Source organism: Sceloporus occidentalis, unplaced genomic scaffold (assembly GCF_023333645.1).
Source record: "Sceloporus occidentalis isolate IW3139 unplaced genomic scaffold, rSceOcc1.0.p SCAF_109, whole genome shotgun sequence".
Classification (NCBI taxonomy): domain Eukaryota; kingdom Metazoa; phylum Chordata; class Lepidosauria; order Squamata; family Phrynosomatidae; genus Sceloporus; species Sceloporus occidentalis.
The window spans coordinates 2372778-2397888 of NW_028317089.1; the positions used below are offsets into that span (position 1 = coordinate 2372778).

At 43.1% G+C, this 25111-nt stretch overlaps 2 protein-coding genes across 2 annotated transcripts in view; one reads left to right on the forward strand and one right to left on the reverse strand.

Annotated features, from left to right (window-relative positions):
- The window catches only part of LOC149283193 (ATP-dependent RNA helicase TDRD9-like), a 35914-nt gene extending 15506 nt beyond the window's left edge, over positions 1 to 20408 (reverse strand). The window contains exons 1-13 of the mRNA XM_089497874.1: positions 20242 to 20408; positions 12721 to 12812; positions 12266 to 12360; positions 11012 to 11233; positions 10186 to 10308; positions 8152 to 8232; positions 6691 to 6855; positions 5975 to 6078; positions 4529 to 4590; positions 3177 to 3231; positions 2409 to 2493; positions 882 to 939; positions 110 to 214 (exon numbers count right to left, since the gene is read on the reverse strand). Of these exons, the coding sequence (XP_089354000.1) occupies positions 110 to 214; positions 882 to 939; positions 2409 to 2493; positions 3177 to 3231; positions 4529 to 4590; positions 5975 to 6078; positions 6691 to 6855; positions 8152 to 8232; positions 10186 to 10308; positions 11012 to 11233; positions 12266 to 12360; positions 12721 to 12812; positions 20242 to 20408 (1414 nt within the window). The remainder of the gene's footprint in view (positions 1 to 109; positions 215 to 881; positions 940 to 2408; positions 2494 to 3176; positions 3232 to 4528; positions 4591 to 5974; positions 6079 to 6690; positions 6856 to 8151; positions 8233 to 10185; positions 10309 to 11011; positions 11234 to 12265; positions 12361 to 12720; positions 12813 to 20241) is intronic.
- On the forward strand, positions 16065 to 17368 carry LOC149283194 (protein RD3-like). The gene is made up of 2 exons (XM_089497848.1): positions 16065 to 16363; positions 17074 to 17368. The coding sequence occupies exons 1-2, from the start codon at positions 16065 to 16067 to the stop codon at positions 17366 to 17368; spliced, it is 594 nt and encodes a 197-aa protein (XP_089353974.1).
- Positions 20409 to 25111: the final 4703 nt, after the last annotated feature.

The following is a 25111-nucleotide window of genomic DNA, read 5'->3' on the forward strand; positions in this document are numbered from 1 at the left end:
AATATTTTTTCCGAAAAACGTATAGAAAGATCTAAAAAAACGGGAAGACGCGGGCCGCTTTTTATTGCGAGCCGGCCCCAAAACGCCGGGAGTTTAGATCAGTCGGTACCTTTTCTCTGATCGCAATTGGTCTTCGAAGCCCAGCTGAGCCTTAAACTCTGGTAGTTCGTCTCTTCATCGCAAACGAGGGTTTTCGTCAAGCAGAAGTCAATGACTAGAAATAAAAACGCAAAGACGGGTCGGTGTATAACGCATTAGAACGCCGCCGTATAGCGCTTCGTCCGTATTTGTATGGCTTTGTAAACCGGGGATACGTTTAACAGAATCCCAGAACATTGGACGACTTTTACAGCAAACGAGGAGGAAAACTGGAAAATACAAAAAAAATATCTTATCGTAAAAGCAATCCTTAAAAATCAAATAAAAATATATATATTATTATTACTTAAGAATAAGCAACCTATAACACCCACTGCAGCGGGGATTTTAACGGACAGACGTGCCTACCGCGAAATGTCGTGCCTGTCCGAGAATAGAAACGGACGGCTAGGAGGGGATTTTGAGCTGTTTAGGGGGAAAAAGGATAAAAAAAAAAAAAAAAAAACGAACTTCATTTCCAAACGGTAAAAAGGCCTTCGGAATTTCGTCCGAACTAAAAGGGACGGGAAACGAAATTCGCTGTCTGGGAATGAAAACGAAACTAAAAACGTGTAAGCAATACCGAAAACACACACATTTACCCCAAACCTCCCTCTACATGGTATACTGAGCAAAACGCAAAGAACGAGATAATTATGAATTATTTCCAATTATTCCACCCCCCCCCCCCAAAAAAATAAAATTGCAAATCAAAACCACAACTAAAAATAAAAGAATTCTACCATATTTCACATCCGGAACGGTTATGGAACTCTCAGCAATGTTTGTCGACAGAATGATCTGTACGGAAACAAAGAATTATTCAGGGGGAGGAAGCGTCAAGAAAAAAAAACATGGGAATTAAAGACGTTTCATTATTTCCAAGGTTAGTAAAACTTTATAGAGCCTCTGCCTCCTACGGATGACGTGATTTCATTTCCAATTTAAATGTCTGCTAGTGGACCTTAAACGCAAATGTCACATCTAAAAGAACATTTAATACGGCCCTCATCCCGCCACACACCTTATTCTAATAATCTAGACATGCCATACCCTTCAAAAGTTTGGGGTCGCAGAGCTGTTTCCATGGAAAACAAACATTTCCGGCTGTAACATAATTTGCAAAAGGGTTTTCTAACCATCAGTTGGCCTTTTAAACTTGGATCAGCAAACACAACGTGCCATTGGAATCCAAGAGCGATGGGAGTGATAAAGGGCCATTGGAGCACAGGAGTGATGGGAGTGATAAAGGGCCATTGGAGCACAGGAGTGATGGGAGTGATAAAGGGCCATTGGAGCACAGGAGTGATAAAGGGCCATTGGAGCACAGGAGTGATAAAGGGCCATTGGAGCACAGGAGTGATGGGAGTGATAAAGGGCCATTGGAATCCAAGAGCGATGGGAGTGATAAAGGGCCATTGGAGCACAGGAGTGATGGGAGTGATAAAGGGCCATTGGAGCACAGGAGTGATGGGAGTGATAAAGGGCCATTGGAATCCAAGAGCGATGGGAGTGATAAAGGGCCATTGGAGCACAGGAGTGATGGGAGTGATAAAGGGCCATTGGAGCACAGGAGTGATAAAGGGCCATTGGAGCACAGGAGTGATAAAGGGCCATTGGAGCACAGTAGTGATGGGAGTGATAAAGGGCCATTGGAACCCAGGAGTGATAAAGGGGCATTGGAACCCAGGAGTGATGGGAGTGATAAAGGGCCATTGGAACCCAGGAGTGATGGGAGTGATAAAGGGCCACTGGAACCCAGGAGTGATGGGAGTGATAAAGGGCATCTGTACGCCTATGAAGATATTACATAAAAAAAAACAAAAAACAGCAGTTTCCAGCTACAATATTCATTTACTACATTAACCCCGTTTGCGCTGGATTTCTGATCCATTTCATGTTATTTTAATGGCCAAAATTTGCTTTTCTTTCAACCCCCCCCCCCCCAAAAAAACAGGGAAATTTCGAAGTGACACCAAACTTTTGGATAGTAGTATAACGGCGAGACGGGTCAGTTGCATCTGCCGGGTGTGTACGTATTACGGCATATAATGATACGAGTAAAGGAAGCAGGAGGTTTAAACGTTTTATCTCATGACTTCATGTTACCAAGTGAGGGCCCGACCGCAGCAAGCTTTCCTCGCTCCACGAGCTGGCCGAGCAGAATAAACGATCAAATCTTTCAGGCTAAACGTTCCCTCTCGCCTTCATTTATAGAACCTGTTTATTTGCGGACTTCCGATCAATATACGGCAACAACCTGTATGTACCTTTCTATAGCCTAAAACCGGACTCATGAACACCGCATTCTGCTCATCCAGAGTGATGCTCGAGTGCAGAGGAAAAACATGCAACCTAAAAAACAAAAACATAAAGAAAATCCATTGATGGATTCATTTTCCGATTCTCCCTCTCAATCCATATCTACTGAATGCTGAGAAGTAAAAAAAATGAATAAAAACACACCTAAAAAGTATTTAAATACAAGAAACGTCCTTGACAGCCCCTCTAAAGAAGGGGGGGGGGATCAATTACCTAATGTATATATATGCTGCAGCCCTGCCCTCCTCCTCCATGGTCAGGTGATGGATGAAGCAGCCAATCAGTAGCAGGAAAGCACTCCTGGTGAAATCAATAGGAACGCTTGCCCGGAATGCGCACGTGGGGAGGAATAGACCGCCTGCCTGCAGCTTCCGGTGATTGAGCGCATTGCATGCAACTGGGGGGGGGCAAATGCATATAGGGGGGGTTCTGCAGTACCCTCGCATGCATTTGCAAAACAGACACCACAAAACATTAAAAGGACCCCGCAGCTCTCATATGCGCTAAGGTGCATATAACATATGGAGTGAAGAATAAAAAGCGTTGGCCAATAAGAACAAAGATTAAGTGCTTTCTACAACACTGACATCACTACACGATGTCACTCGGCACCGAAGGAGTCAATATGTTTTACCCTAAAAAAACGATAAATTGTTCAAAACTTCAATTGTTCTGTACGATAATCTGCCGGCTTTAAACCAGATAAAGAAACGTACCTTTTCTGGACCATATTTGTAAAAATCTCGTGCATGTAGTTTATTTCAAACAAACCTGAAAAGATACGCAAATATATATTTATATAACCTCAATTCATTAATTAGCCTTAAAAAGGTACGTTAAAGTGGAAATCCTCGGTTTTAAACTACCCCCGGGCGGCTCACATGGTGAAGAGAGGGCTGATGCTCCTGCCAACTCCCGTTTTTAGTAAATAAACCCCAAAATCCCACTAACTGTGTTACGCGAATGAAAAATATGTACATTCTCTGCTACAAATGGATTGTGACAGGGATGAACCTCAGGCCAAGACTCTCTGATAAATGAAATGAATGACGGGAAGGACATTTTATTCTTCTTGGGGCCAGGAATAAATTTGTCGCTGAAAAATGCCCTATATCTTCAATCCCCCCCCGATCCGCCAACTCGTTACACTCAACTACTTTGTTTCTATCCTTAAAGCCCGCTCGGTGTCCTGAATAACGCTCAATTAGGGTACGATTCAACGCACCCAGAAACACGCGCAGCAGATGCAGCCAAAAAACCTTCCTCTTTCTCCCGGGCTTTCTGACCGGATCAACGAGGCGAAACGGCACTTGGGAGCGGTGAGAAAACGTTAGTCATTTAATGACACTGTTAAAGGGACAGCTTAATGTCCCCGACACCCCATCGAAGGAAGAATACATATTAAAGTACTCTGTGAGTAACCCTAACCCAATGTGAGTACTTTAACATGCCTCCGAACAAACCCCCCCCCACAAATCACTTACCTGAGAAGATGCAGCCCTGCTGCAGGAGCTGCCCTCCCCCTCTGCAGTCAGATATTGGCTGATCTCCCATTGAAATCAATAGGGGGGGGGGGGCTTCCTGCACATGCACACAGGGGTCTCTGAACAGCCCTGGCGCCAGCAACATACGCCAGTACATCTCATCCTCACAAACATAGCTGGGGGGGGGGTGCGATAGAAGGGGCAAATACATACGGGCAGAATAATACCCCCATGCAAAAAAGACAAAATTAACATTTAAAGGGGCCCTGCAGTTATCACATGCACACACAGATATATATATATATATATATATATATACATACACACACACACACATATATATATATATATATACACACATATATACATATATATATACACACACACATATATATACATACATACACACACACACACACACACAAATACATATACACATTATATATATATATATATATATATATATATATATATATATAACACACATATGCACATATACACACACACACAGAATATATAAACAATCGGTGTAAAGAGACTTATTTATTAAAATGTAATTTTTCAAATGGTGAAAACTTCATTACCTGGCAAAAATACCAAGACACTGTTTGGCTGAGTGAAGGACATGGAATGCGTTTTCTTTTGCCTATAGAGGAAAGTAGTTCATATTAAACACGTAGAATAAAAAAAACCATCGCTTCGTGCTAGAAAGGCTGTGATTTGCCTTTTTACAGATGCAAGAAAAAAAAAAAAAAAAAATCGCTATCTACTGTGTAACTGCTGCGTGCCAGAAGTGATTATAATGCACACGCCGATCGAACATGCGCAACGCCAACAACGATTAGGTCCGGGCTGTAGACTAACAAGATGTCCAATCGCATTATCTATTCCAGCAAACATTAATCACGCTTCTCTTTCTTTGACTTGTCTTAAAACGGACAAACACAATTGGTGTAAATCTGCAAGAACACAATGGCTTTTTTTTATTTTATTTTTTTATTATTATTCTGTTTTCTTGACCCACAGAAGAGGACGCGGAAGCCTCGCCAGTTTGGCCGGCAGACACGGACACGTGGCGGTTATGTAACAGCGGAGGTCGGGCTCAGTGGTCTCCGCAGACCGGCTCTGATTTAACACACAGCTGCTGTACTGCGACCTGCGGCCCCCAGCCCAGCGCGCCCCCCCCCCCAGCCCAGCGCGGCTTAATATGAACATCCGGAAGTTTAACGAAAGGGAAATACCCAGCGCCAGGCGCCCCTGATAGCCTGCATTTATCCCATATTCTCCCCAAAATGATTTACTGGTTTAATGCACAGCCAAATAGCAGCCAATCGGAAGGTAGGGATTATCTAGATACTAGTACACGACCTATATACACCGATACATAAACGTCAAGCACGCGGCACTATATTTAAAACCCTTTTAAGTAGGGCTGCAACTAACGATTATTTTTTCATCGGATTAAAAACAATGTAAATTTTTTGTTTATTTCAAATAATTTAATGAACAAACTGGATATTAAAAACAGAATAATAAAAAAAAATGCATTTCTTGTTTTTGTTTCCCAACCTGCCTTTTACCCCCAACCTGCCTTATACCCCCTGATATGCCACTCTGGTCCCCCAAGACTTACCCCCGGTGCTCCAGACTCCCTGGTGTCTAGTGGGGGCAGCCAGTGGTGGTCTGCGCGATGTGCATAGATAAACCTCTGCTGTAGGCTGGCACTTTCGCTGGAGCTTCTACGACTGAGCGCCAGAAGGTCATGTGACACCGGTGCTCCATCACAGAAGCCCCAGCGGAAGTGGAGGGCAGAAGCGGAGGTTCACCGGCTGCCAGAGAGGAGGATGCAGGTCCCCTGCAGCGCTGCGGAGGAACTGGATCTTATTTGCTCTGAAAAACCCCTCATCTTATATTCGATAAAATCGATTCAAGTAACCGATAATGAAATTTATTGGCAACGATTTTCATTATCGATTATTGTAGATTTTGCAGCCCTACTTTTAAGCAATAAAGCACAAACAAAATCGTACTTTTGTTCCGTCTTCTCCATGTCGTCAAACAGCTGGATCAGATATGTTGCAACTTCGTACATTTCTTTACTTATGACGGTTTCTTCGGAACACCGAGCTGATGTCTAGAAAGAGGAACGCAGCCGGTTATTATTATTTTGCATAATTTTACAATATTATTAGGTGTTACGTATAGAGCGCCAGCGGGTTCCACAATACTACAACCTTTAAGATGCGTTAAGAGCACGGCCGGCCCTCACGGCCTATGGGGAGGGTGAGGAGGAACGAGGGCAATACGGAGAAGTGACTGCCATGGAAGATCTCAAAGACGGGGAGGACTGATGGGAGACCACAGGTATTACGGGGATAGATTGTCAGCTTCTATGAACAGTTTGGTTTAAGTGACTGTTTACAGTTGGAATAAGTAGAGGACAGAATAAGAACTTGGTTAAGGGCTTGGTAAGCAAGGAATCTTAATTCTGGAGGGTATGGGGTTAAAAACAAGAACTAATTGCGTACAAATATTTGGCGGGCTGACAAATCTCTGTTCAATTAGCCATAAAAAATAAAAAATAAAAATAAAAATAAAAAACCTTTGGAAGCCGCTTCTTTTTTTTGTTTTTTAGCAGCAAGGAAGGAATTATGATGTTTGGGGTAAATGACAAATCTACTTGAATTGAACGATCTCTACTTCACTAAGGCGATAGCTTCCACGGGAAGCTTTAAACAGAACTCACCATGTGCTGGGGTAGTTCCTTCAAGTCGTCGAGATAAAATACTTCAATGTCGTGTGGTTTGCCTTCAACCTCAAACACATAGGCTGGCATGAGTCTGTTACACACCGTGGTCGCGAAGTACTCCGCAAACTCTTTACAGTTTATAGTGGCCGACATCAGAACTACCTGGAAATCAACAAATAGAGAAAAAAAAAAAAAACAAAAAAAAAAAAAAAAACCACACATTAGGGCGTTAAAGAGCTTGGAAGACAGTTTTGGGGTCTAGCTGATAAAAGGCCTGCGGCAGCTTTACTTGTTTTTTGGGGTTTTAAAAAACGTTACATTTTTTTTTAAATACCGCAAGCTTAAGAACTAAACCGATGTTTCTCGAACTGCTTCCGGCGTCACCCGCGCTGGTGATGTCATCGGTGAGCTCCGCAAACACCCCCCCCCCCGTGACGCAATACGTGGCTTGCACGTGGATGATGCTATTTGGGACGTATATATTTACACAATTATTTTGCAAGCTTTGGCGCGTAGGACGCTACAGGTGCCACGTCCTGATCTCCAGAGACGCTTCCAGGTGGCAAGAGGATCGTAGGCGAGAACTCAAGCGAAACAGAAATAGGCGATAAAGTTATTATTTACGACAAATATTACACAATTATCCTCTTACCCACAAGGCATATAAAAAAAAGGTATGACGGGAGTCCCAATAAAGCCAATTACCCCCCGAAAAAAACTGCATCGGGCATATGTAAAAATAATGAGTATTTTTGGTATGTAGAAATAGAGTCCTTACAGGTTTTAGTTATTTTTAACTCGCCTTCCATAAAAGAGAAAGTAATGCGCGATCTCCGGGGATTAAATATTGTTATAGCAGGGCTCGGATTCAATGCAAACGCATTTATGCTTCCATTAGCCTGCAGCACTCTTTGGAAATTAATGCAACCGAACATGAGAAAAATCTTAATCAAAACACATTACGCCGGTCACAGATGAATGCCAGCTGGCCTCGGGGAGGAAAAGTTGGATTCACAAAGACTTCGGGAATAATGTTAACCCAGTTGCTGCCATTCCTTAGGACTTCCTGCTACTACAAAATAAAAATAAAAGCGAAATAAACGTTTTATGGGAAATACGCAGGAGTTTAGTGGATTTTTGTTTTCTACGGGGAAAAAGAAAAAAAAAAAAAAAAAGGTGCAGCTAAACACGCTTGAAAAATTGGTAAAACCTTCAAATTGCCCCCAAAATACATTAGAAATAAAATAAAAAAATTAAAAAAAAAGTAGGGATAGCGGGATTTAACAACCTTTTCTTTATGTATTACTAGAGTCCTTCATGTCATGTTCTGAAATAAAAAGATCTTTGGACATCTTTGTACTGAAAACAGAGCGAAAAGATATTGCAAAAATTCACCGCAATTTGGCGTTTCCGATATTTAAAAAAGTAGTGGATTCGTGGATCGCCGCATTCACTGACCTTGACGGATCGGGAGTTGGTACGTAGAAGTTTACGGACGATCAGCAATAGGAAGTCCATCTCTTCCGTACGTTCGTGAACCTGAAAATAAACAAGGGGAGAATTAACAAATGTTACGTCGGTATCAGTATTTATATCTCTGCTACAGTAAACGGAAGCCATTACGACGACTTACAAACAGCTTTAGAAAACTCTTACGTTTTGTGTTTTAATGAAAAATGAACATTTTTGGCTTGCTAGAGCCACACCGGTGCACATCCCAGCGCTCGTATACCGAGAGCCTCGTCGGACATTGGCTTACACGCAGGCTCCCATGCAAAAAGAGCCTGGTTCGCTGAACGGCGCAACAAATGAAGCAGCTGTAAGTGAATGAAGTAATTGACTAGTAATTGTACCTTTTTACTCAATATCAAGCATTAAGAGCCAATCGCACCGTTTCCAAATTGGAGCCTACGAGCGCATTTAATGCTGTGGTAAACAGGATGGCGGGAAAACACTTTCCACACCTTTTTTTTTGGAAAATTTCTTGGAGTTTCTAGACTTTTTTATTTTTTTTATCAGCACAAATAATACTCAAGATTTATCATTTTCATCCAAGCAAACAGGATGGAACATTTCAGTCCTAGAATCCCATATGCGATGGATTAAGCCGACGTCCGAGACAATCCAAAGTTTGCGTTCTACGTATAGACCTGGAGCTTCAGACAAATCGGGAACGTCAGTTTGTTCTCGGAGGGGAACCGAACACTGGAAAAAGACCTGTTCCCCCGTACAACAAAAAAGGTCAGCCATTAGTGACATTTCAGCAAGAACAATCCGAAGAAGCGCCGGAAGGAAGAGGGAGGAGAGCGTAAAAGATAAAGGGAAGAGCGGAACGGCTTCTGTGCTTTAAAAATATTTGCAAACAGGGAAAAGAAAAAATGTCGGTGCGCTAAGCTAGTCACAGGCTCAAATAATACAAATGTATAATACGAGGCCTACCAGACAGGTGTAAGCATGCTGCAACAAATATATACACCTCTCATTTATATTATGTTTATATATTTGTTGCCAACTTTATTAGGGTGAGAAGCGCAGACAGTTTTTGTTTTTTGTATACATTGTACAGCCAACACACTGTATTTGCAGCATGCTCACACTGTTTGGTAGGCCTCGTATTATACATTTGTATTATTTGAGCCTGAGACTAGCTTAGCGCACCGACATTTTTTCTTTTCCCTGTTTGCACATATTTGAGGTTGTTGGCTCCTCATCAGTCTGGTTGCAGCTTGCTGTCAAGGGTTAATAGGGAGGAGGTTTAATTGCACCTCCCCCAACACATTAATAAGGTTTTGGTAGCCGTATAAACTGCTTTGTGTGCCCACTATGTAGGAGGTGAGAGTAGGTTCTCACCCTATTGAGAGTGGCGGGTGAGCTTAATTATGCTTTGGCCAATTCATATAACCAAAACCTCTCATTTATATTATGTTTATATATTTGTTGCCAACTTTATTAGGGTGAGAAGCGCGGACAGTTTTTGTTTCTTTAAAAATATTTACCAGATGTGTCTACAAACTCGTGGCCACCACGGAGCCTAGAAATATAGAAGGAACAGTACAAAGAACGCACGGGACACATGGTGCAATTAGCAGAACGCTCTACCGATGCTGCTGATCTCAAATATATTATATATATATATATATATATATAAATAAATCAATCAGTCTATGCAAGAAAGCTTTGAATTTCGCCCCAAAAACAACATTTATATGATGATTGTATGTAGCAGGTTTTTGGGACATGTGCAATTTACAAGAATTACATGCGGTTAAAATCTGATCTCCAGTTTATCCTCTTTAGAAGCAATAAACCCCCCCCTTATGTTATCGGTCATCTCTATAGCAACCAATTTATCGTGGGTTGGGGGATTTTCACTTTTATGGCGTATCAAATCATGCCGAAGGTTGATTTCCGGGCTGCTGTTTCAATGGGTTTGCCGCAAATAAAAAAAAAAGAGGGACTTTTAAAATGTTTGTGGTGTGAGACGTCACTTACTTCGTCTATAAAAATGTGGGTGAACTCAGTCAAGCTTTTTGCTTCGACTATCTTCTGCAGCAAGACCCCCGTAGTCATGTAAGTCAATCGGGTGTCCATAGTTGTCTTTTTTTCCAATCCCACCTTTAGAGGGAATAATAAAAAAAATAAATATATATATATATATATATATATATATATATATATATATATATATATATATATATATATATATATATATTAGCAGGCATGGAGAAAACAGAAATATCAGGTGTCTATAGGGTATGATCTCTATGAATAGTAAACGGATCGTCAAATTCTTTATTCTCCGGGCCGCATGGAAACTGAGGACTTACCAAGGAATCATCAGGGCGGTCAATAACGAATACTATTAAAAAAAAAAGTCTATGGAACAAAACCATCGTGTTTAAAAAAAAAAACAAAAAAAAACAAAAAAAAAACGGTCCAAATGGAGATAAAACCAGAAGCCGAGTGTCTCCCAAACCCAAACAAACACAAAGCAAGAGCATTACGAGCCGACGGTACTTTTAATTCCCATGATCTCTCCGCCACTCTATTTGCGTGGTGTTATCCACCCGAGGAGAATGGTTTAACGCTGGGATCACAAATATCTTAGGGTGAAACACCACTGCGAAGGCCATTTTAGATCATTTAGGAGAAACGGGCAAAACACATAATATGTTGCGATATGAGGTGCGACGATTAATATCTTCCCCTTTAACGAGCTTAAAGCTTATCCCTGTGGATTAGATGTCTTACCGTCGGATTTAGGTCTTGGACACCAGTTGCGAGCGCAATTTATAAAACCAGCAACTAAACGCTATACCTGATACCCCACCAAGCCACCGAGCGCGCACTTCCGCTCGCTGCTTATCCAAGTCGCGATGCTACGAGCCGCTATCTTCCGAGGCTGGGTTACGACAATGTTACAGAACGACGACTTCTGCATGTGGCAATCCAAGATGAACTGCGGCAGCTGGGTACTTTTGCCACTGCCGGTTGCCCCGTGAATAATCGTGACTGAATTGTTCTCAATCAAGGTTATTAACTGCGAAAGGAAAACAAACATAAAAGTTATTAAAGCCAATATTACATCATTTGCAAATAAAAAAAAAAAGACGCATATAAAACAGTCATCGTTAAATTGCAGAAGGGTGTTGCAAGTCTATCGCCAATATACGTGATCTTTTTAGGCTAAAGATTGCTATTATGAGCTCCTGCCCCTAAAAACAAAGAATATTTATAGGGGTTTTTTTATTACGAGATCCCCAAGCGGGGCAAAGGTTTGATTCTGGCCAGAAATATAAGTATTACAAGGAACGTCCGGCAGCACTGACCCTGCTGACAGGCATCAAACTGAGAAGTGTCTGGTAAGTAGAGAAAACTCTGAGCACCCTCAGCCATAGTGGCATCAAAGGCATTAAAGAGTCAGCAGGGTCCTGTGTTCCAATGGCCCTTTATCACTCCCATCACTCCTGTGTTCCAATGGCCCTTTATCACTCCCATCACTCCTGTGTTCCAATGGCCCTTTATCACTCCCATCACTCCTGTGTTCCAATGGCCCTTTATCACTCCCATCACTCCTGTGTTCCAATGGCCCTTTATCACTCCCATCACTCCTGTGTTCCAATGGCCCTTTATCACTCCCACCACTCCTGGGTTCCAACGGCCCTTTATCACTCCCATCACTCCTGGGTTCCAATGGCCCTTTATCACTCCCATCACTCCTGTGTTCCAATGGCCCTTTATCACTCCCATCACTCCTGTGTTCCAATGGCCCTTTATCACTCCCATCACTCCTGTGTTCCAATGGCACGCTGTGTTCGCTGATCCAAGTTTAAGTTGGATCTTATTTTGGAGTGCGCTGGATACAAGACATCCTTTTCATACTTTTTATATTTCTAGTATGCTTCTTGATGGGACCGTCAGAGTAATAAATTAGTTTCAGTCGAGTGTTTCGATAATTGATTCTCAAATATTCCCCGTGCCGAACAGAAGGGGTTCATCGGTTCATTAAACGTCCGATCACCTCTGATTACCCGCAGGGCGCGCGCAGCATTCAGGCGGGCGACAGACTTACCTCTTCCCTGCTCTTTGAGATCGGTAAGTCCGGGTAGCTCCGCTCGGATATCGGCTCCAGCAGTTTGTCCATTTCGGAAAGTTTGAGAATGAATCCTGATAAGAAAATAAAAGCAAAAGCTATACGTGATATCGTAATAATGTAACTGATCTCAAATGGAAGCACTTTTTCCCGGACAGCGACTGGCTGCGTCAAGCAGCCAATCAGTGGGAAGAATCATCAGACCACTGCAGAGCTGCAGCTTCTACCTCACATAAGTACTTTATTATTATTATTCTCCCTTTTTTGTTGTTTTTGAAGACTGCACATAAAAAGTACTTTTAATATGCATTCTTCTTTAACTGAGGAGTCAGGAAACGACATCTTCTGTTTAACGGAGACACAGCCATCTACGACGGGAGAAGATTTCCATCCAAACGGTACAAGTTATAAAACGAGCCGGATTCGACGCGTACCTGGCGGCTTCGCAACCATTCCCCTGTACAGGCTGAGTTCTTTTTCCTCCATCGCCCTAAACTCCTTGACGTACGCATTTTCGGGCTGCCTTCTAGGAAGAAGAAACGAGACATTTTGCTGGGTAACCCAATGCGCAAGTTAAAAAAAAATAAAAATATATTATATATATATATATATATATATATATATATATATATATATATATATATATATATATATATATATTTAGAAAAAGAAACGCATAAAGAAATAAAATGCGGAAAATAATTGAAAAGACGCTTAAATTGGCTGCTCGCACCGATCATCGCACGCCGTGAGTTAAGATGTCCCGCTTCTTCATCAAAAGCCCACGTTGTTACTAATAGAATTAAATCGCCTGTTCTGTGAATGTCAAACTGTCAGTTAATAACCGCCGGCCTTCTCATTCATTTGCATTTATTGACACAAAAAAAAAAGCTGCTATGGCACCAGATGAACACTGACCCAAAGCGTGGCACGAGACGCCAATTCAGGACAGCGCAATGTATCGTGGGAACGGGGCACATTCATTCGCAGCGACAGGATTGGACGATTCAATCTCCTATACAGAGAATTTTGCGTTCTTTTTTACCTGTATGTAGATTCCCGTTACCAGAAGCTGCAGCTCCAGAGCTGTAGGGCACCGCCTCGGCCGCTGTCCGCGTTTTGGCAGGAAAGCACTCCGATCGAAAACGATGAGGGCGCTTTCTACACATGCATGCGGAAGGTCTCATTAGACACCCCCCCCCCCGGGAATCTCATGCGAGCCAGCGCTGGCTGGCAGCGAGTATAGTGTGCATGCGCGGCGATAGCTTGCAAGCCAAGGAGCTGGGGGGGCTGGTTGTCCCTTTTAAATGTAAAAAGGGGCAACCAGCTGTCATATACATCAAAGTACATATAGCTGGAGTGTAATTGATAATACCATAAGGGATGTGAACTCGCCCAACCTGGGTCACTTGAGACCATGCGCAAAGAATTCTGAACTCTTTTTATCCCCTTCGTCGTTTATCATCATTATTATTCCTTATTAATATTATTCTTATTAGGGAGAGCACAAGACGTCGGGGGGTTATGCCGATGGGCAACGTACAGACAATTATAGAGATTAAGACCGGACAGCCTCAGCATCTACGTCGCTCGGAGGGGTTGCGAACCTCCTTATTTCATACGGTTTTACCACGATGGAACACGGAAAAGCGTTCGAATCGAGCAGTTACTCGGGTTTTCAACACATTAAGGCGTCCGATGACAAATCGGATTCACTATATTGCATCAAACAAAAAAAAAAAAACAACCATATCTGCCGGCCGATCGGCCCCATTCAGCACGTTTTTCCTGCTCTAAAGACTCAGACCTCAGCCCCTTGTTGGTGTCGTTCGGGAGCCATATGCCTACCCCGTAGATTTTTACCGTAGCTGCTTCTTAGAACGATTATTAATCGCCGTAACTTTAATTAGGGCTCGGCTCGCAGTGACATATTTAAGTATCGGCGGGGAGAAGCCACGAGTCCGATCTGCCTTGAAATCCGTGTAGACAGTCGCGTCGTTACGTGGCCGGCTCCTCCGGATTATCGTGGCGCCGTATACAATGCGATGTGAAAACCTCCCAGCTGAGCGTTATTAATCCTGACATCTGAATGTTTCCAGCGTATAATATCTGCTTTAATAACGGCCGAGACCCTCGTTGGTTCCGAGCCGCGGCATCGAGGGCACATTAGCGAGGGCTTCTGCTAGCCAAGCAGCCCGGGCGCCTGGAGAAGGCAAAATACATAAATATAAAATAAGCGCCAACGCTTACAACAAAAAAACCCACTAATCTCGGCGAGAAAGTAAAGGAGAGAGCTGTCTACTCGCGCCCGGGGTTCAAACTAATAAAAAGCGACTAGATAACTGAAACGGAAGAGGAAAGCAGGGGGGGCGGCTTTGGCGACCTTTAGCGCACACAATACCGTCTTATGAATAGAACAGAGCCGCGTTCTACATAGAATCCGAAGCGGGACAAAAGCAGCAATTGTCGGATCGTTAGATCGGCACGGCGATGACTCGGTAACGGTAAGCCTCTCCTGTCTTGAATCTTCGTTTTAATGCCCGTTGCTTGGTTTAAACTGCGGTCTTGGCTCGCTTTATTTTTGGCTGGACGTTTCTGCCCTTGGCGGCGGGCAAAAGAAATAAAAGAAATAAACAAACAACAACAACAATGCACTGAAACAGTTAACATTCTGTTCACAGATTGCACGCATGTATGTAGATCTTACATTTTCCCCATATATTTAAAACCCGCACCTTTATTTTAGTATTGGTTTGATATACACCGCCGTTCAAAAGTTTGGGGTCACTTAGAAGCGTCCTCGGTTTTTTTTTGTTTTTTTTTAAAGAAAAGCAAATTGGCCATTTAAATAACATGAAATGGATCAGAAATCCAGCACAGACGGGGTTAATGTTGTAAATTACTATTGCAGCTGGAATCTGTTCATAGGCGTACAGAGGCCCTTTATCACTCCCATCACTCCTGGGTTCCAATGGTCCTTTATCACTCCCATCACTCCTGTGTTCCAATGGCCCTTTATCACTCCCATCACTCCTGTGTTCCAATGGCCCCTTATCACTCCCATCACTCCTGTGTTCCAATGGCACGTTGTCTTCGTTGATCCAAGTTTAAAAGGCTATTTGATCGTTAGGAAACCCTTTTGCGATTACGTTACAGCCAGAAATATCCTCGTTTTCCATGAAAACGGTGAGGTGACCCCAAACTTTTGACCGGCGGTGTATTGTTGAGTTAAAGTCGGGTAAGAGAGACTGAAATAGGTCTGTGAAGTGACCCCGGGATTGGCACGGCAGAGCCACGTGACTCGTGACCTCTTTAACTTTGGATGCAAGCCCATCATCAGCAGATACATCCACTCAGTCGCTACACGGACACGGACAATATTTACAGACGCCAGCGACGGGGGCGCGCGGAGCGATCTCTTTCTCTACGGACATAAAACACGACGTTCTTAATGCCGACAGAGCGAACCGACGAGCTCAAATGCATACTGTCGGCCGTCCCATTAACATTTTAGGAATTCTTCTGATATAAGCAGCGAAGGGTAACAGGTAATGTTTGTCTATTTTTTTTTTCTTCTTAAATTGCCTGAAATGTATTTGAAATCAAAATACTGACGTCGCTCCTTTTTAATGTTTATTAAAACCGCTGTTTTTCTAACATAAATTTTCTACATGCAGACATTAAAAAGCACCGGCGTTGATTGGGAGCGACTTCGGATCGTTCGCGTTTATAAAAGCGAAGCGGGCAGTCCCGTTTCCGTCCGGTCGCTAAGCCGACGATGCCGTTCTTTGGGTGGATGAGATGGCCGAGGAACGAGTCCGACAAGGCGGCGCAGGGCTCCGGATCGGACGCCGTCACCAAGACTCTGCTGGGGGAATTGCAGTGGCACATGGGGGAGCGCGAGCGACTGCTACACGAGATCGAAAGCGAGCAGAAGGTCCAGAAGACAGGCGCGGACTACAACTGGCTACGGAACGAGCACGGCCTGAAGCCGAGCATCCCGGTCACCGAACAGCGGCAGCTGGAAGTCCTGTGCGCTCGGATCCAGCCGGCTCACGCGGGGACCGTGCTTAGCAGGTACGCGTTTAGCCAGGTCCCGCTTAAAGAGCACACCTAAAACTTTTATAAACTTAAACGCTATGCACCAAAACACCTAGAATCAACATAAAACCTGCCGGCAGATCGGCCCCCATCCGGCCCCCCATCTAGTCTGCTGTAAAGACTTAAACCTTAATCAGTCGTTGGTCTCGTCTTAGATTCAGGAGCCGTATGCCTACCCCATGCATGTTTAAATCCTCTCACTGTATTACCCTCTACCACTTCTGCTGGGAGGCTGTTCCTCGTATCCACCACCCACTCAGTAGAGTAAAAACTTCCTTTCATTCCATCTTAGCCTCTGACCCTCTAGTTTTAGTTTATTGTCTCTTGATCTAACATTTTTCTTGCTTTGAAATAAACTCCCCTTCTGTACTTTAATAATTAAAGAGCGTTTTCATTTCTTTAATTCTGGACCGGTCAACGTTAGGTATTCAGCTGCACAACTTTAGCTTAGTGACGAATCCCTCCGCTTCCCACATATTCCGTGATCCCTGCTGCAAAGTTTAAAAACCAACTTGGGAAGAAAAAAAAAAAAAAATTTATATATATATATATATATATATATAATAAAAATAAAAAACGGTATGGAAAGCGACGCAGAAATATCTAGCGAAGGTAAAAACTTAAAAAGGTAATAACAGATTCTTTGATTTAAAATAATAAATATTTTATCTTTTTGTGCTTTGCAGATTTCGGGAGGTTCTGGCAGAAAACGACGTCCTTCCTTGGGAAATCGTATACATATTCAAGCAGGTTTTAAAGGACTTCCTGAGCTCCTTGGAGAAAGAGAATCAGCAGGTGAAGCTCATGGACATGTGGAACACCAACGACTCGGCGGACTTCGCGCTGCCCGGGGAGAACCTGGGATCGCACAGAGAGGAGATCCCGACCGTCTCCAGCTACGTGGACAGGCATACCCAAAGTCTATTCCCGACGTTCTCAAACAGAATATGGAACCTTCCTTACTACTATCCGTCCACATAAACCATCAAAGAAAGACGCTGGGGTCGTCCTAATGCTTCAACGAGACGACACGGGCTTTCTTCAACAAGCAAACGCCACGAGGAATAAAAAGAAGGATTCTATGCATTGTCCATATGTACAAAAAAAAAAAAAAAAAAAAAAGAGCAATATTCTTTTTAGCCAGCGTAGCTATTTTTGCATAAGAAAGTGAATAACTATTTGTATCGATAGATATATATATATAATTTTTGTATGTGTTATCTAAACAAAGTATATACATTACCATTCAAAAGTTTGGGGGTCACTTAGAAATTTCCATGTTTTTGAAAGAACAGCAAATTCCGTCCACTTAGATCCCATGAAATTGATCAGAAATCCAGCGCAGACGGGGTTAATGTTGTTAATGATTATTGTAGCTGGAAAACGGCTGATTTTTTAACAGAACCTCTTCATAGGCGTACAGAGGCCCTTTATCAACTCCCATCACTCCTGGGTTCCAATGGCCCTTTATCACTCCTGGGTTCCAATGGCTAATTAGCACTCCCATCACTCCTGTGTTCCAATGGCTAATTATCACTCCCATCACTCCTGGGTTCCAATGGCCCTTTATCACTCCCATCACTCCTGGGTTCCAATGGCCCTTTATCACTCCTGGGTTCCAATGGCTAATTAGCACTCCCATCACTCCTGTGTTCCAATGGCTAATTATCACTCCCATCACTCCTGGGTTCCAATGGCCCTTTATCACTCCCATCACTCCTGGGTTCCAATGGCCCTTTATCACTCCCATCACTCCTGGGTTCCAATGGCCCTTTATCACTCCCATCACTCCTGTGTCCCAATGGCCCTTTATCACTCCCATCACTCCTGGGTTCCAATGGCCCTTTATCACTCCCATCACTCCTGGGTTCCAATGGCCCTTTATCACTCCCATCACTCCTGGGTTCCAATGGCCCTTTATCACTCCCATCACTCCTGTGTCCCAATGGCCCTTTATCACTCCCATCACTCCTGGGTTCCAATGGCCCTTTATCACTCCCATCACTTCTGGGTTCCAATGGCCCTTTATCACTCCCATCACTCCTGGGTTCCAATGGCCCTTTACAGGTGACTGTAGAACAGGCTTAAGTTTTAGTAAAATAAAATCTGGGGAACAGGTATATAGCTATAAGTGAAGCCTCCGCTATGGTAAGGAACAGGGTCAGAACATCATGAAGCTGCTGGTTGTAGTAGCTGGAGAGCCCCCGGCTGCCAACCGCTGTAGGAATCAGCAGCCCAAGGAAATCAAGGAGTTATCGGCCGACAGGAAGAACATAAAATGCAGTTAAAGGGACAGTTTACCAAACAGCAGTGCATTTTAAAGTACTCAAAAATATAATAAATAACAATAATAATGTATATGGGCAGGGGTATCGTGCAAAAACGCCAAACATTCGCAAGGGGGATACCCAAAAAAATGTAAAGGGATCACACAGCTATCATATGCTTTAAAGTGCACATGATGGCTGGAGTGTCCCCTTCATAACAAAGTCAGCTGCCAGTAGGAAGGGTGGCTGCATGTCATGGGGGGGAATAATCTGCATTCTGAAATATAGTCTATAGTTTTCAGAGCGTTAGTAGCCGGTGATTACATCTTTACAGTTCCCGGAGTAGATCCTGCAATAGACCGTGTAGATCGTGGTTTTGTTTCCGCTGAACGTGTTACCGATGCCAGCAATGTAGTTTTAGAAAATATATTTTCCTTTTAAAATTGAATTGAATGCGCGGTTAATAAAATACTCCACACTTTGCGTAATACTTGGTTTTTCTGCAGGTCTGTTGGCTGAAGTAGCCTTGTTAGTAGTAAAATGACGACTCAAATAGGACCCCTTTCCTTTTATTCTCATTATTTACAGATGATGGGGAGCAGAAACCCACACTGTATGCTGTACTTTTTCTATACGCGACCAGTTAATGGAACCACTGGGTCACCAAAGGACAGGGGGGGACACTTGTCTGTAAAGGGGCGTGGTTAGATGTAGGTGTGGCTAGAGATGTGGGGGTGTGGCTAGAGGTATGCAAGGGGTGGAGCTCTATTAAGAATTGGGGCTTTTAGGGCTGCAGAACCCTGTGATACCCTCATACCCAGCCAACATTCTGAGCTCCTAGAAAAGGGGGGCATCAGGGGAGGAATGAGGAGGCATCAGAGGCAGTTACGGATTTACCTTTTGGGGCCGACCTTGACCCGATACTGGGCAGCGCAGACAGCCGTCCGCACCACCTGTCGGATATGAATTCATATCCCAGCCTGCCGCGTCTTAAGGGCTTTTAATGAAGCCTCCTCGGCATAAATAAGCCAATCGGGGAGATCTGATCTCCCTTGTACAGCGGGAGACTGGGGGGGGCTTGATCATCCGAGAGGCCGATCTGCCTCCCCAATTTTGTACAAGGGTGACTACCACCACTGACCAGGGGAGGACAGAGGGATAGGGGGCCCAAGGAGGGACTGTCCCTTCTGAAGAGAGACACTTGGGTGCTGTTTGACCAGAATTAGAATAGTGCATTTTATTTACATTTTAAACCCATTTCCTGCTGTTTCTATACACATTATTGGGGCTTTTAGGTCTGTAGAGCCCTGCGATCCCCTCATGCCCAGCAAACATCCTAAAAACAAGGGACATCAGAGTGCTCTGGTACTGAAGTCACATATACCGCCCCCCCCCCGCCTTTATGATATTATATAATATATTGGTCCAATGTGGGATTTTTGTAATGTATGCAGAAATGTTAGGAAACGTCATTTGCTGGCAATGGTCTGCTATTTACCTTTAATTTGTTTAATAAAGTTATATAATTTTGTAAGGAGATATATATATATATAACCAGGCAGCACGGTTTCAGTTTGATCCACTTACCCCTGGGCCGGTGCAGACGGGCCCTCACTGCTGTCGGTCGGTAGGTGGTCCCCCGGAGACACGCTGTCGGCATGCCCGAACCACGAGCCCATAAGCTTCACATCCGACACAGTTTTACCGATAGTAAACCAGTCGTTAATCTGCTCTACCGTCAGCTTGCGCAGCATCGTGTCGGCCGTCCCGCTCGGAGCCGCCGCGGCAATCTCTGCGCCTGTCACGAGACCTGTTGCTAGGTAGGAGAATCCGGGTAACCAAGGAAATCTGTGCTGGCGGGAATTCGCGTCACGTGATAAGAGCTTTTGCGGCCTAAGAGCAGATTTAGCCGCTTTATTAATAATACGAAAAATATTAATAATGATAAATGTTCTGGGTGATGTCAGCGCGGAGGGTGCGGGTATTATGTGGAAATGTGTAGTGCTGTGAATGGCAGTTTCATGGTTAATGCATTCTGACCCGGGAGGGGTATTAATATAGCCCGGGTTACAGGCCTCCCACCAGTACAATAACGAGGTGCATTAAAATGTACTATTCATTTAAGCTGTGGCTAGCTGGGCCTGATGGGTGTTGTCACTATTCATTTAAGCTGTGGCTAGCTGGGCCTGATGGGTGTTGTAGTATGCAGAAGCTTTAATGTAATAAAGTTGTCATATTAGGAAAATATAAAGATTTGATCTCCAATCCCTAGGGTTTTGCCCCAGGGGTGAAAGGGCAGATTCGCGGGGTCACAGATACAGGACGGGGTCTCTGCCCAGTCTAAACACCCAATGCCCTCAACAAATTGGGTAATCACCGGCGCGGCTGGCATCCGGGCTCTAAACCCAGGTGTCCGGTCTTGTGTAGGCTAACAACAATATTAATGTTTATAATAATCTAAACATGTAAGTATAGTATTAAGGTTTGGGAAGAAATACTCATGAACATATTACACAAATAGTACGGGGAAAACTGACGGTGTGTCACATAACTGTCAGACAATACCCTCCTGGGGCCACACAGATCTATGGAGAGCCCGATCCAACGTATGGGCAATTAACTGGACAACAATGGGTTAAAACAATAGCACATTCATACTGTTATTCCCTAAGTAAGACATGTTAAAGCCGCGCCTAGATGGCTTGTTAGCCACACCCACATTACATCATGTGAGCTCAGAGGTAGATAAAGCATCTTGAGTTATTTAGACGATCGCCGTCGTTAGTCGGGGGTTTGGGGGATCGGTCCGTCTCGCTCTCAGGCGGCACATCTCTGTGATCCCTCCCCGATCCTGGGAAAAGTAGCCGATCGCCTATTCAAAGGGGTCAGGAAGGAATTCTTTTCCTGGAATCCACTGTTTTGTCCCCCCAGGTTTTTTCGCCTTCCTCTGGATCACCAGGCGGGGAGATTAGGATCAGGCTGTAGGTCAGTTTTTGGGTCTGAAGGTTTCTTCCCTTCTCAGTGGGTACGGTGATCAGTGGAAGGGGTTAAATCCCCACAACTAAAATCTAATATACAGATCATGCAATAAAATGACATTAAATTAAAATTCTTACATTTGTTTAAATTACAAGAAGATTTTTGAAGTGAGATGAGACCAAAAGTGGGCAGAACCCGGGAAAATGTGTTGTGGGTGGGGCTTAAGCACCCTCCAATGAGATCAAATCTGGCCCCTCCTCCATGATTATGTGTAATAATATGACATGAATGTAGTTTTCAAATTCATCCAAATTTATGATGTTGCCTAAAATACATGACCTTTTACACCCGTGTTTATTACTCTAGGGCTATCGTGGTCTTCAGGTAGCCCCGCCATACCGTGTAGCTTTTATCCATGCTCCATGGCCTTCTCCAGTGACAGTTACCAAATAAGAACGCTGCGTGTAGTATTTGTGTCAACATATATTACCTATTGCCAGGACTGCACAGAACAAAACAGGGCGGTCGGTACTAATGCCATAGACTTCTAGATGTTTCAATGAAAATCTGGGCCAGGTTTTTATCCCATAAGAAGGGAATCGGGCAGCGGATCTAAACGCGTCGTACTAATAAACCATTTAGTCCGTTCCTCCGGGACCTTTAAACCTGATCTTTACAATGCATTGTTTTTAAATATAGAATAACGCTATTTCTGAAAACAAACTTCTGCATTAAAAAGCCCTAAAAACCCTTTTTTGATGTTTAATATTTTCTGTTATTTGGTGAATATTTGCGTTTTGGGGCAATTTCACAATGAAATAGACATAATAAGTAAAAGAGATGCAGAAGTGAGTGGATTCCGTTACATGTTCCCCCTGGCTTCCAGCGGCAGGTGGCGCTGCGGTGCGGTTCGGCTCAGTTATTTGCAGTGAGACGCTCTGTCCGCGTTCTCGCTGATCCTTCCGGCAGCTTCCTGTGTAAGGCTCAGTACCGGTGACCTTCCTGTGCTGCGGACCGAAGTCGCTGGGATCTGATTAGAAGGTAGGTGACAGGTGTCCGGGGCCGGCTGGTTAACAGCAAATAAGCTGATTATCGTAGCAATAAGTAACGAACTGCTTAACGGCGGGTGTGTGATGAAAAAGGGTAAGTGGAAGGGCATAAAGATCGCAGGCCTTTCCTTATGTATTTGCAGCGCTTTGCTTTAAATAAATAATTACAACTAAACCTAATATCGCCTGGGTGATCCCATACACCATCATGTATATGTCTATACATACATACATACATACATACATGTGTGTAATATGTATGTAATATATATATATATATATATATATATATATATATATATAGTGTGTATATTTGGCTGCAGTGACTTGTGATTATTGTATGCCCAATATGTCCTCGCGTCTCTTATTCTAGGTACTAAATGCTTCATGTGTTGTCTCTGAGTCTTTGCTCTATTCTCAGGGTGATGGGGGCAAAATCTCAGGGTCACACAGTCTGAAGGTGTCGCATTCTTAACCTGCATCAATCCCCCCCAATTGGTGCTTTGGCTACCAGTATTTTATGGTTGACATCCCTGCTTGAATGCGGGTAACGTTCTTAGATGTATCTTAAAATAATGAGTCAGAATTTTCATGAGGAACGGTATTAGAGCCGTTTGGTTAACCCGGTCCCTGTGCGGAATCTGCACGCTGGGCTATTAAAGGGTTTAGAAAGTTCTCGGGTATGATTGATGTCTAAAATGTATCACAATGATTTGATATTTTTTGATATCATTTAATGTATTTTTTTGTTTTATGTATTCCTGAGTTATTTTACTTTATTTATTTTTTTTCACAGAATTAGGTTTAGTTTAAATGTCATTTTTCTCTCCCCCAAGGTCACAATCTAATGCCCAATGACTGAAGTTAAGTTCAAACTCAAGTGCCTCTTTGTTAGAGGAAAATATTGAGATATATATATATATATTATTTTTTTTTCCTAGACTTATGTCATCTATTATTTTTTTCAAGCATTATCTTACTGTCAAATATACTCAGATTTTAGTGTCTTGTTAAATATGCTGACTTTTGAGTTTATATGCAAAGTTTGTTTCCCATTCATTTTATGTCCTTTTTGAATACATACATTTTTGGATCATAAAAACACAATTTCTCTTCCAGATGGCAGGAAAGGCGTTTACAGCATGGTGGACGTTGATGAGGCCGTACTACAGTAAAGCTTACCAAGAGATGTGGGTTGGCGTTGGTATCATGAGTTACCTCTATTACAAGCTATCTTATGGAGGTAAGAATGTTATCGGCCGGTTCGAATTGCATGCTTTTGTGTCCGTAACGACGCATTCATCACCGTATATTTAAATGTTAATATTTGTAGGGTTTGGGCTGCTTCCGTTTTTTGGGGGAATAGAAAAGACAATTAACCTTACTTAAAATACGCTTAGACTGAGACGTGAAAGCATACGTCTACTGGCAACAGGACTGCAACGCGTAGCTATCCATCTGTACATAGAAAAGCCATTGCGGGTCATTCACGTTAATCCCACCCAAAGAATCTCTTTTTTGGGGGGGGGGTCGTAAGCGTAACCGATACCCCTTCACTGGCTTGTCTGGGTAGGGCACAGCCTTGGATAAGATTTAGGGTGCGACTTATATGGGTTTACTTGTTTTAGTTTTTTTTCTTATTTCTCAGGACGTATTTAACTAAACTTTAGCTTTGCATGAATTTTGTGGAACAAAGAAATATTAATCGTTTGTTTCTGCCTTATTTACAGGCAAGAAAGCAGTGAAAGACAGTAAGTATCTTTATATTTACATATCATAGCAACTTATAGTATTTTTCCAATGACTGTCCTTAAGTGTCCCCCTGTACCACATGTGGGGAAAACAGTCCACATGACATCAGCATATGTGATGATTTTAGAACTTAAAGGGGCGCTCTCTATATACTTTTAGTTATAGTCCTATTGTTGTAGGGGTTATTATGGATTGTGTCACAACCTCTCAAGTAGACGCTATCGTTTGTTTCGCCTGATCCTGATCCCCTGCTGTTTCAGTAGCTAGTACCCGCGACTCGAAAGCCTTTTGGATGGATGTAATGCCCCCAAACATACAGGGGAAGGGTAACCGCTGTCCAGGGGCAACTTCTGAAAATGATTTAACGCTACTATTTCTAAATCTCTAATATTTTTTATTTATTTTTTTGTCTCAGAGCCCTCTGGTCATGGTCACTAAAAGGCTTCTACTTTATCTACTAGTTCACGGACCATCTTTCCCTGCGTAGAGCTAATACATCAATCCTGAAACGTGTTAAGATTCACCATTATTCATTGTAACAGACAAAGATGTTTAATAAAGACAAATTTTCACATTGTGCGCAAAGCTTTATCTTCATGTTCTTCCAGCTCATCTTTGAAGATGCTGCACCTATGTGGGGGTATCTTATATGTTGCTGATATTATTTTATATAGAGC